This window comes from Plecotus auritus (genome assembly GCF_963455305.1).
Source record: "Plecotus auritus genome assembly, chromosome: 12".
In the NCBI taxonomy this organism is placed as follows: Eukaryota; Metazoa; Chordata; class Mammalia; order Chiroptera; family Vespertilionidae; genus Plecotus; species Plecotus auritus.
In genome coordinates this window covers 17,373,169-17,386,045 of record NC_137778.1, presented here as the reverse complement: position 1 = coordinate 17,386,045, position 12,877 = coordinate 17,373,169, and the positions used below count along the sequence as shown (strand labels likewise).

The window sequence follows — 12,877 nt, the reverse complement described above, 5'->3', positions numbered from 1 at the left end:
ATACTGTTTATAATTTAAAAGTGAGACTTATTTATGGATTAAGACAGTACCCAAACTATAAACTTATGTACTTATCAAAGTAAATATTTTATGAGGAAAAATTTTTCTATTAGAAATCAGATTATACATAAAATTATTAGCTAAACAAAACAGGAAAATCAGAACTATATTTTCAAATACAATATTTGTTAAAAAAATAATTTAAAATATCTTAATCCAGGATCTTTCTTCTATACCAGAGTTTCTATCCATAATAAAATTAATCTAACTTCTAAACCCAACAATCTACACAAAGGTAAGAAAAAAGTACCTTCTATCTAAAAATAAAATAATCTTTGCATAATTGAAAAGTTACCTTCTCCAGCTTCTTTCAAAAGTTTGTGTAGTTCATCCACTGCTCGGGTCAGCTCATTGCTCTTTGCCTCTGAGTCATCAGCAGCACTCTAAAATGTAAACTTAAAAAGTTACCAAAACATCCAATAATATAACATTAGGACACTAAAATGTGAGGCAGGGTACCTACCTTGTATAGGTTAGACAGTTTTATGTGAGCATTTAATTCATTATGGAATTTTTCTTCCATACTGGCCTGCTGTTCCTTAGCCTAAAAAAAAAATGCAAAAAAATAAAAATGAACAACAATATCAATTATAGCAGACATCTTTGAACTGAATTTAGAAGGGTTACCAAGCACCAAGATTAAAAAACAGTTTTGTATGGTAATGAGATAAAATGAAAATCATTTTTCATGATAAAGATGAATTACTTTAAGGATAAAATATTGATGAAAGGGGAATACTCAAATATTAAAATTAATGATACTCATCTTTAGACATTACTTTGGATATAGCATACAATTGCTTTATCTGATTAGGTAAGTATCCTATTTTGTGGTGCCAGTTAACAACAAAATAATTTTATAAAATAAACAGTTTCCTAAGTGCTTTATTACTTCTGTAAGAGACATTTCACAGTGGTCACTATACCTCTTTCAGTTTGGACAACAGGTCCTCTACATGCTTTTGAAGATTCTCATTTGAAGTTTTCAAGCTGTTCATCTGTTCTTCCATTCTAGTAACCTAGAAACAAAAAGCAGAGTTGCTTTGAGGGGAGAATGCTATATTAACTGAAATTAATTTGATATGAAATTTAGCTGCCAAAGGCAAAATAATCTCCAATAGCCTAAAAACATTTTATATAAAATATGGATATTTGAAAAATAAAAGAATAATAGTGTATGGAACATGTTTGGATATAGCTCACAAAAACTTAACACCACTTTTGAAAAATGTCATAAATTCTATTTCAAAACAATTGGTTAATTTCCCAGGCAAAATGTTTACGAGTTATGTTCTCCACATGTGACCCTTAACCCTAAAATACATTTACAAGTGTATACCACTGAATAAATGTTTAATAAATGGTCACACAAATTAAGTTATAACCAACACAAAGATACAAGTTTACTAACATACCTCCTCTTTTTTGTTTTCAAGATTACATTTAAGCTCTAGAATCTCGTTTCCTTTTTCTCTGCCGAGAGCCAGAAGTTCATCAGTTTTGGTTTTCAACTCTGTATTCAGCCATGTATTCTGATTATGCAACAATTCCTTTTCTTGCTCCAAGCGTTTTTCTCGATGCTAAAGAAATTTAAAAAAAAAATTTTATATTAAAACATAATATGTGGTTATTTATGATTTTGTCTGCAGCCAACAAACAGAAGCAGAATACCTTATAACAGAAATAAGTATCTGCAAGGATTCTTAACAGAAAACATAATCAGAAAAGAAATTAAAATACCACATAACCAAAACAGTTCAATTAAAGCTACCTTAATTCCCTGACATTAAAAAACAAAATACAGCTTTAGTTACTTTATAGATATCTTGCCTAAATTTAATTTAGGTGAGTTTTAAGCAAAAATTATATTTTATATATTTAGGAATTATTTGTTACTTGCCTTAACAGAAACATCAGAAGCTTGAAGCTCATCCAATTTTAACTGAAGTTCACCCTTTGTTGCATTGCTTTCTTTAAGTTTTTCATTTAGACGTTTAACATCCTCTAGAAAGGTCAGAAGACAATTTGAAAGTAATAACTAATTATTGCTTAGAGGAATCAAACATCAAAAATGTCTGTTTAGGCCTTAGCGGGTTTGGCTCAGTGGATGGAGCATTGGCAGACTGAAGGGTCCCCTGTTCGATTCTGGTCTATGGCACATGCCTTGTTGCTGCTCGATAGGGGGCGTGCAGGAGGCAGCCAATCAATGATTCTCTCTCATCACAGATATTTCTCTCTCTCTCTCCCTTCGTCTCTAAAATAAAAATATATTTAAAAAAAATGCGTATCTAGGAATATAAACATTTAATACTAAGTAGTTTTCAATTGTTCCATTTTAATTTACTTCTGAGATACTTAATACATATTTAATTTTAGCAAACAGATGATAAAGAACCAAATTCCTGCACGCAACCAGACATTTAAATTGTACTGGTTATTTTATTTAAATTATACTGGTTATTTTATTTAAATGCAATACCTTAAGCTAAATATACAAAATTAACATTAATTTTTCTGACATATAACCAAAGTTCTATTAATATTTCACAAACAGCTATTTGCTAAGTTAAAAAAAAGATACATATAAAGACCTCCTATACAAAACCAGAATACATATTTACTTTCCTTTATATTCCTTACAAAGGTTTTTACGAAGGAAAGTTCTTTTAATTTTACCTACTCACCAACTGATCAACATCAACAAATAATTTGAAGTAACTTTTTTCTGAGACTGGAAATGTCTTATTAATTATTATATAGCAACATAAATATTTGAAAATTCTTCTTTTAATAGAACTAAAACTTTTCAAAACGCTTACAAAAAGTAAACAAAGGGGACTTGATACCAGTAAACTGCATGTCATATTTACCTAAATATACCAACTGTACTATATATTATAGCCTATGTTTATAGATTTTATATTCCTGCCTCCTACCTACACTTCAGTGTATGTTTCTAAATATGGGCTCCCCATTTAGCTTCTTATATTGAATGCTCGTGGACAGCTTATACTAGCAAAGGTGTATATATAAAAAAAATGATTTCAGCCTCTATAAACATTTAAACCACTTCCAACCCGATATTACAAATAACATTCTATTGAGTATCTTTGCATGTTGATCTTGGTCTAAATTACTACTTCAGATGTTTTTCGTTTGCGTACTTGTCTGGACACTTCTTTAAATCCTTGGTAATGATCTAAAGTAAGTGGGAGAAACAATAGGAACTCTATTCTGAGCTATGAACAGGAGATTAATTCCTAGGACTGTTAGAAGAGAAAGGAAAAGAGTGGAGTTAGAGGCTAAAGCACTTCTTCATACCTGTTAAATATTCAAGTTCTTGAGATAGTCTCTCATTGGTTCTAATTAAGTCTCTTTTCTCAGCTTCTAATTCTTCCTTTGTCCTTGTAAACTGGCTCTGTCATACAAAGGAGTAAGCATAATACATACATAAATAAATCAAGCTGATCATCAATACAGGAACCTGAATATGAAATTGTCACTTTAGTTCACGTTAGCTGTGCTTTAAAATGGTTGGGGTTTTTTCTAGCTTATATAGCAGAAAGTTTAAAAATTATCTATACTCTCAATGTTTCTGTTCATGCTTTTAATTATTTTTCCTTGGCTCATTAAAAACTCAGGTCGCTATCACTTGAAAGCGTCCTACTTAAATACACTTTCGTAGGGCATTTAATTTACTAATTTTTTGCTGTCATTACATTTACACCTCAGTTGAAAATATCCTATCTACTAAAAGAGTAACATGCAAATTGACTGCACCTCTGCCACACCCACAAGCCACGCCCACCAGCCAATCAGGAGCGAGTATGCAAATTAACCCAACCAAGATGGCTACGGCCACGGAGCGAGCTGGAGGCTTGGGTTTCCCCGGTAATGGAGGAAGCCAAGCTTTCCACACACCCTGGCCGGCCTAGGCCTCCACTCAAGGCTCCAAAGTTTCAATTATAGAAGATAAATAAATCCCAATAAAAATGGCTGCGGCCATGGAGCAAGCAGGAGGCTTGGCTCCGCTCAAGGCTCCAAAGTTTCAATTATAGAAGATAAATAAATCCCAGATACTAGGGCCTCCGCTTGAGTCGCCGGGGGGTGTGGCCGGCCTGCAAACCACCACAGGCCGCTCCCCCAGGCCGCCCCACGGGAACCCCCACCCTGATCTGGGACGCCCTTCAGGGCAAACCAGGTGGCACCCACCTGTGCACCAGGCCTCTATCCTATCTAATAAAAGAATAATATGCAAATTGACCATCACTCCAACACACAAGATGGCTGCCCCCATGTGGACACAATATGGCCGCCACAAGATGGCCAGCAGGGGAGGGGAGTTGGGAGGGACCAGGCCTGCAAGGGAGGGCTGTTGGGAGGGACCAGGCTGGCAGAGGAGGGAAGTTGGGGGCAACCGGGCCTGCAGGGGAAGGGCAGTTGGGGGAGGACCCGGGGCAAACAGGCTGGCAGGGGAGTGGTTAGGGAGTGATCAGGCTGGCAGGCAGAAGTGGTCAGCGGCAATCAGGAAGGCAAGCAGGCGAGCAGTTGGGAGCCAGCAGTCCTGGATTGTGAGAGGGATGTCCGACTGCCCGTTTAGGCCCGATCCCGGTAGGGGCCCAGATTGGAGAGGATGCAGGCTGGGCTCAGGGACACACCCTCTTGTGCACGAATTTCGTGCACCGGGCCCTCTAGTCCTCTATATAATAAAACCCTAATATGCAAATAGACCATACGGTGGAACGACTGGTCGCTATGACGCGCACTGACCACCAGGGGGTGGATGCTCAACACAGGAGCTGCTCCCTGGTGGTCAGTGCACTCCCACAGGCGGAGCACCGCTCAAAGCCCGGGCTCATGGCTAACCCTCTCCCGCCTCCAAAGCAGCACTAAGGAGCAGCGATCCCGGCTTCTGGCTAAGCGGTGCTCTGGCAAGCAAAATGGAGATGGTGGGAGCCTCTCCTGCCTCCGCTGCAAGCAGGTGGTAAGAGCGAGGGGTCCCAGACTGCAAGAGTCCCGGACTGCGATAGGAATGTCTGACTGCCAGCTTAGGCTTGAACCTGGGTGGGGGGTGGGGAGTGGGGGAGCAGGCCTAAGCAAGCAGGCAGACATCTCCTGAGGGGTCCAGGACTGCGAGAAGGCGCAGGCCCGACTATGGGACTGCCCCGCCTCTCCCCCAGTGCATGATTTTCGTGCACCGGGCCTCTAGTTTCTCAATAGAGAACCCTAGAAATGGAGTTACTTAAAAATCTTAACATATTTAGTCATAGTCAAACTGCTTTTGTAGCAGGACAACAGCAATTTATATGCTTTTGAGTCATAAAAATAAATTCTCCAGCCACCCATGTCAAAGTACAGATCGCTCTTAAAACAAAAAATAAATTACTGTTAACATGGAAGGTGAAAGATAATTACGTTACTGTTTTATCTGCATTTTTCTGATAAGTGAAGTAGAGCAACATCTCACATTGTCATTAACCATTTATGCAGCTATCTCTGTTGTTTTGCTTTTTTAAAATTCCTTTGCCCATTTTACCTCTTGAATTTTTTTGTACCTTTCAAACTCAAATCAAATACAAATTTTAAAAAAGCAATGGAGTCTAAAGTTTTATCTGGGTATGATCATTTTATTAAACAAATTGGTCAACAATCCTTGTAATCACATTGTCTGTTTTTTCATATCACTATTCTAAGTAAATGATTTCTGATGTGTAATCACCCATATAGTCAATAACTGAAATAATGCCTGGGCAATAGTAAGCATTAAATAGATAATTTATGAGAGAAAGGAAAGATGGAAGGCAGGTAGGTAAGTGGTGAGTGACTAGATGGATAGATGGACCTATGAACATCCATCTATCCTACGTCTAATTCTCTGGCACTTTACTTACAATGATAGTTTTAAAAATCACAACTTAAGAGCGCTTCAGAGCTAAAAAAGCAAGCTTTTTTTTATGTCAAGTACTAATATACATTCTAATTAGTAAAATGTCCAATCTATCAATAAAACATATAAAGATTCAATTAACAAATTTATGTATATGCTTTTGCTAGTAGCTTCTTCTAATAGAACATCTGTTTCATATTCCCGTTGACTAAATAACTAATAGATCAGAATAGAAAACCTCCTCAAGTATCGTGTTTATAATTAGTTTTATTCATAGGAATAACATTTACCTGAATGGAAATGTTGCGATCCTGAACAAATTCAAGTTCTTTGTTTTTCTCAGTTAGTGCCTTCAGTTGACTGTCTGGATAAAAGGAATTTTATGATCACACACAGGCTTAAAACTTGCAATGAACAGGTTTTATCAAACTGCCACTCATATACACTTTAAAATTAAGAAACTGAGTTTCAGAAAGACTGAGTTATACATTGCATTCCAAATCATAAATACATCCCAAATTTACTGTATTTCTAGACCAAATTTTAAAATATGCTATCCTGTCTCCAAAATCCCATGTTATCATTCCAACCAACATTTATAGGTAAAAGCGTATGTAATTACCAACTTCCTTATTTTTCAATGACATCTTGCAAGTCAAACATAAAAACAACTGTGAATTAAATTTACAAATAAGAAAACTGAGCTAAAACATACCAAAATAGTTAATAACATTTAACTTCCATAAAATGTATACAGAATAAATCACAATAGACACTGTGATTATAATTAATCACTATAAAGAGAGCCTTTAACATGGAAGAAAGGAAATTAGGCTTGATACTCGATTATCAATCCCACAATGTCCACATATAATGAATGGGCTATTTCTCCTTAATAGTTTCTCTTCTAAACACGTGAAGGTAATTTGGAAAGAGTTAACTTTTAAGTTTTCTTCAATTAAAACTCATCTATATTATGTGCTAGCAATTTAATGAGCAAATACTTTACTATTTCCAGTGTCAAGTTCTAAACAATTGGCTTATTACAAGAAAAAACCCTACGAAATTAGTCTAAATTTTCTATTTTGCTTTAAAGTTACTTACTGCTTTCCAAACTTACACATCTAGTAAAACTAAAAAAATATAAATGTAATTATATATCTCAAATGTCTATTTACGTTTCTTTACCCCCATGTTCCCTTCCCTCTCCCTTTTCCAGATCTAACACAAGCATCTGTAATCAGTCATTTTCCTGAAATTCATTAGCATCACTATTGTAGACTTTCCCATTATGCCAAGGCAAAACGACGTATAGACAATAAACTGGATCTAGTTACTCAATATGTACGTATGCCTTCATTACAAATGTATCCATATCATACCATCATATGTATATCATGTTTTAAAAATGAGTTGTGCCAAAATTAGCTGAAAAAAAGTATGACCCAAATAGCCAAAGGGCATGAACCTGGTTAAGAAGACTGATATTTTAACCATTCTCCTTATCATTTGCTTCCTGAGTTCTTAATCAAATTAAAATCCATCTGTATCTAGTAACAAATATTATGCCCCTACTCTACTAGGTCTTTTCTGACATTTGCTTTCTTCTATTGTAAACAAAGCAAATACACATCATCTTCCCAATAAATATCAAGACCTTTAATTAAGATCTTGTGTACTTGATGTAAGAAAACTAATTAAGAAGGAAATTAGCTACTCTTCTTTCACCTGAACTAGGATTAAGTAGGAAATATCTTGAGATTAATATTTATAAAAATCATAACAGAAAATTAAAACAAATGAAATAGGTTTTAATTTTTCAACAACAAAAATAATTAAGTACTCTCTTTACCTTTTCAGTTGCCTAATTGCTTTTATTTTTTTCAAAATGCTTTCTAAAATATCACATTTGATCTGTATAGTAAGTAGATGGGCATGTGGTTCTAGCCATTTTATAAACAAGTCAGGCACTATTATGAGTTACATATGGCAAAGGAGCATTTTAATAGCATTCAGAATTAGAACCAAGGCCTCCTGACCATTAAACCCTATTTTCTTTTATAGTCTTTACCACTGAATGAAAAATCAAATTACCATAAATGAAAACAGTATTTTCATATAAAGTAGATGTTTCCAAAGTATACAAAAGTGTCAGAAGATCTCAATACTCCACGAATATGATAAAGATGTAACTAAGCCCTAGCCGGTTTGGCTCAGTGGATAGAGCATCAGCCTGCAGACTGAAGGGTCCCTGGTTGGATTCCAGTCAAGGGCACATATCCAGGTTGTGGGCTCGATCCCCAGTAGGGGGCGTGCAGAAGGCAGCCAGTCAATAATTCGCTCTCATCATTGATGTTTCCATCTCTCCCTCTCCCTTCCTCTCTGAAATCAATAAAAATACATAAAAAAAAAAAAGATGTAATTAAATACTTACTGAGCTTCTCTAGCTCAAGCCGCAAGCTTTGGCACTCTCGGGTTTCATTCACAAGTCTCTCCTGACTGTGGGACAGCCTCTTCTCTACCTCAAAGTACTGTTGTTCTACAGAAGAGCACAGAAAAAAAAAAAAAATAAAGCACACATGTACCCTCAATTTCGATACTGCCACTTATTTTTAATAAGCTTCATTTTAAAATTTAAGACATAGTATTGGAACTGCACTCCAAGTAAGAAAACTTGAGTAAAGGTAAATACATGTAGCACTGAGAATGACTTCAATATTTCCAATGGACTTATATGACAAAAGAAAATAAGGCCTGAGGGGGATTTTACAAATTACTTGTCTATGTATCCCACAAGATTAAGAACTTCTTCTAGGCAGCAAACATGTCTTATATCTCAGTATTTTCCCCAAACATCAGTAGATATCTTAGCATAAAAAGCAGCCAAATAAGCTTTATTAAGTGGAGAAAAATTATTTCCATTAAAAACCGTCTGCTTTAAAAGGCTTGTGTTAAAACAGCCAAAATGTACCCCAAAGTATAAAATTACTACATTTATGTAAAAACAAATGTGTTATCACGGGAAGGGCTTTGAGTAAGTTCTGTTCAGCACTGTTATCAGGCACATCAAGACACTCAATATTTTTGTGTCAATTAATGAATAGAATGCAGTATACTATATTCACCTTGGGGACTCGGGGAAATCAATTTTCAGTATCAATTCTGCTACACTTTTTGAAGTAAAAATTTATTCAGAACTTTCAACCAACTTAGCAAAACCCAGTAACAATCCCCGCCGACAACTGGTCAACCAAAGCATACAGCAGGAAGTCTGTATTTTACTAATGGTTAACCTTTTATCAAGGACGTTCAAGTCACCACTGTCGGTAACTTTGCTCTTATTTGAGGGTCTACTTCAGGCATTACTAACAGGTCGTAACATATTTTCTATTAAACTCCAACTTTCAGAGGTTAAGTCCGGCATAGTAAACGTATTTACTGCACGTTCACTTCGTTGCCAACGCCATCCTATGCACCTACGCATTTTTGTGAGCATCTAAGTAAGAGCCACACACACTCAAAACAAGCGCACGAGACAGTCCATTAGACAAATTGAATGCAGATGAGCAGACAAGGCGGCAATCACCACGGTTGTCCGTGCAACTGACATACGGGGTACTCTAGGCTTAGAGAGAGGTTGTAGGCTCTTTAGTGCGGTGTAAATAGACCCAGATGGTCACAATTTCTTGTTCTGTGAGACTACCCTAAAGACAAAGAAAACGGACCTGGTTGTGGATTCAGATTTACAAAAAGAAACGAACAAACAAAAAAGCTCCTGCGTATCAAACTGTGAGAGGAGCCGGTAAGACAAGGCCAAGGGGGCCCGCGAGAGCGAGGAAGCGATGCTACCAGGGAAGTCGCAGCCAGAGAGAGACTGCTCGTAAGCGGGAAAGACCAGCCACCGCGCCGGAGTCGGGCCCACACCTGAGGGCGGGAAGAGCGTCACTTACCGCTCTCCACCTTAAACTTCTCGTGCCGCCCCTTCAGGCCGTCGATCTCGGACTGCTGGTCGGCCAGGAACTTCTCGAGTTTGTTCTGCACGGACTTAGGCAGCTTGTTCAGTTCCGTGCGCTCCAGGACCTGCTGCAACACCGCCGCCATGTCGGCCAGGCCGGAGCCCGCCGCGGTAGCGGCCGACGGACCAGAAACGGAGAAGAAAGGCGCAGACCAGGAGGACCCAGAAGCCTGGGCGGCCACCTCTGCCGCCTCGCTCGGGGGCTCGCGCGCGCCGGCTCGCCGGAGGTTCCCGCGGCGGGACCCTGGGAAATCAAATCTTGTGTTAGTGGCGACACCACCAGCGCTACTGCGCCCGCATCCGAATGCGCGCGCAGCAGCTGGCAGCGGTGCATCCTGGGAACAGTTCAGAGGCGGCCTCTGACCCGGACCTGCACTCCGACTTCCCTTTTTCACTAGCATTAAGCCCCGCAGGATTCTGGGAAATGTATTTTTTTCTCTCAAATGCCTCGCGGAGCATAATTACGCAACATCGGGTCAGCTTCCTCCTTTCTTCCCGCCCCCCGGCTCTCCTAAGCAGGCCGCGTGGCCACTGTCCGCGAGGTGGCGCCACATGGTGCTTATTAACCCACGGCCCTCCCTAAAAAGCAGGGCCAGCTTACCATCAAAGCTTCGAGAGGCCATGGCTAGTCCTCTTTGGCGGCTCCTAGACACTGAGCCGCTAGAGGGCATCGGTCCCGGCAGGGCCGGATGGCAAGCGCCGGGCTAACGCCACGCGGTGAATGGTGCCCGGAAGGGGGCGGGGTGGCCCGCAGGCGCTTTGGCAGAGGAACTGCGGCGAAGGCAGGGGGCCATTGCGTCATCAATCTGCGCCGCCTGGCTCCTGAGACCCAGGGCTGGGAGTGGGAAGTAAGGGGTGGGACGTCCGTCGCCTTCGGATGAATTATTGGGCCCCTAAGGCCTGAGGGGAATTGGTCCCTGGACGCTGGTACTTGGACCCTAAAATCCTCGGGCAGACCGGCAGGTAAGTTTGCCTGCCACGCGAACAGGTCATTCAGCCTTAGGGTGTGATGCGTGTGACTCTGCGAAGGTTGTGTGTGTGCACTTGGACACAGAGAGCTTCCTTTTTTAAGGAAGAAACAAACAGACTGTAGGAAACGTATGGACAGACACTATGGCACCACACACTCAAATCCAACTTTGACAGACTCAGCTTGTTTGAAAGAGCAATTTAGATGCCGTGTGTGTGTGTGTGTGTGTGTGTGTGTGTGTGTGTGTGTGTGTGCTGGGTGGGTAACAGTGAGCCAACAGGAATTTAAGGAGCCCGGTTCATTTTTCAGGACGAAGATTTTATTTTAAAAAGGAAGTTCGGAGGAGTGTTGAGTGTAACCTTTGTTTTGTGTTCTAAGGTAACACTGCAGAAAAGGTGACCTTACATTTATATACTTTTTTTAAGTGGAAAAACTGTCGTAACAAACGTTTTTAAGCAGTCTTATAAACCACGTCTCCCTCTGCCGCCATAAGAGAACTGCTTGTTTCCAGATGTAACTCTGGCATCTAAGCTGAATCTAAAGATTACGTCATGGTCGATTGCTCTCCTAAAATAACTTGTTAAATTCTTTGTTGAAAACAAAGCGTTGCTCATGTCGTTCACCCTGCAATTCCCACAATAGTAGGCCTTTTTCGCATATCAGTGAAGAGTTTGGGGTTGATTTTTTTTTACCTCTGAAATATTTTATGTAATCACTTTAAGGCTGCAGGTATGTGCAGCTCTGTACTATGCCCTAGGTACACAATATTATCGTATTGTTATCGACCATTTGGAAAGTGCAGATATTTTGTGCATGAACGCGCAGAATGCTGAATTTAGATAGGTTTTTCAGACCTGCCAGGATCCTGCTAGGATTTATTTTGTAGACGAGGTAATCAGAGTGCAGGGCGGTAGAGTGTCTCAAGTCACAGTGTTTGGACAACTTGGAAAGCTCTTGCTGACGCACAACATTTCAGGAAAAATCGAACTGTGTAAGCCAAGGCCTACCTTTTTAGTAGTGTCCTTTGTAAAGTATCGTTGTCCACATTTCAAGGTTTGAAAGGAGCACTAAACAAAACAAAACAAAAAAATCTAACATTCCACCAGATTTTACAACCCAGTACATTTCCATCTTGCTGTTGCATTCAGTTTCTTCTACATTGACATGGCTAATAGGTGTCACCTTGGAAGAAGTAAGATTAGACAGGTACATACCATAACTTTGGAGTCACTGTCACTGCTGTTTCTTGCAAGAATTAGGAATTATTAGGCCAGAAGGGAAGGAGTGGAATAACGTGATGAAGTAGAGGAAAGTTTTAAACACAGGAATGCATACTTTAAGGCACTATAAAAGTCGAATGCCCTTACCTTTATGGAGGCATTAATGATTTAGACAGGCAGTTCTAGACTCAATCTAAACAAAAATTGTGTGCAAACTGTTGTCAGAAAAGAGGTAGGAAGAAATTGAATGCATTTCGAGACAAAACTGAACAGGCTCTTTGAAAAACAACAGCAGCAACAACAAAAACACCATCCAGCAGGCCATTCCAAACTGGAGCCGATCCTCTTTTGTTTTAGAGCAGTGGTTCTCAACCTTTCTAATGCCACGACCTTTAACACAGTTCCTCATGTTGTGGTGACCCCCAACCATAAAATTATTTTTGTTGCTACTTAATAACTGTAATTTTGCTACTGTTATGAATCGTAATGTAAATATCTGTGTTTTCCGATGGTCTTAGGCGACCCTGCTAGCGGTTCTCAGCTTCAAGACCAGTAGCAAAATTACAGTTATGAAGTAGCAACGAAAGTAATTTTATGGTGGGGGTCACCACAACATGAGGAACTGTACTAAAGGGTCGTGGCATTAGAAAGGTTGAGAACCACTGTTTTGGAGAATGCAAATCATTGTGACAGTTTACTGGTGTCAGATACGCCACCCCAGCACA

General features: G+C 39.4%; 2 protein-coding genes across 4 annotated transcripts in view; one reads left to right on the top strand and one right to left on the bottom strand.

The window, feature by feature from the left end:
* The window catches only part of TPR (translocated promoter region, nuclear basket protein), a 65,297-nt gene extending 54,535 nt beyond the window's left edge, over positions 1-10,762 (bottom strand). For both annotated transcript variants that reach the window (XM_080649231.1, XM_080649232.1), the window contains exons 1-10: positions 10,564-10,762; positions 9,898-10,206; positions 8,382-8,486; positions 6,238-6,311; positions 3,382-3,478; positions 1,961-2,064; positions 1,476-1,640; positions 987-1,079; positions 524-604; positions 356-443 (exon numbers count right to left, since the gene is read on the bottom strand). In XM_080649231.1, the coding sequence (XP_080505357.1) occupies positions 356-443; positions 524-604; positions 987-1,079; positions 1,476-1,640; positions 1,961-2,064; positions 3,382-3,478; positions 6,238-6,311; positions 8,382-8,486; positions 9,898-10,206; positions 10,564-10,633 (1,186 nt within the window). In that variant the 5' untranslated portion in view covers positions 10,634-10,762. The remainder of the gene's footprint in view (positions 1-355; positions 444-523; positions 605-986; positions 1,080-1,475; positions 1,641-1,960; positions 2,065-3,381; positions 3,479-6,237; positions 6,312-8,381; positions 8,487-9,897; positions 10,207-10,563) is intronic.
* ODR4 (odr-4 GPCR localization factor homolog) overlaps positions 10,576-12,877 on the top strand; it is a 30,684-nt gene continuing 28,382 nt past the window's right edge. The window contains exon 1 of one of the 2 annotated variants that reach the window (XM_080649239.1): positions 10,576-10,925. The gene's annotated coding sequence lies outside the window, so the exon portion shown is untranslated. The remainder of the gene's footprint in view (positions 10,926-12,877) is intronic. The other variant, XM_080649238.1, reaches the window with a different exon arrangement.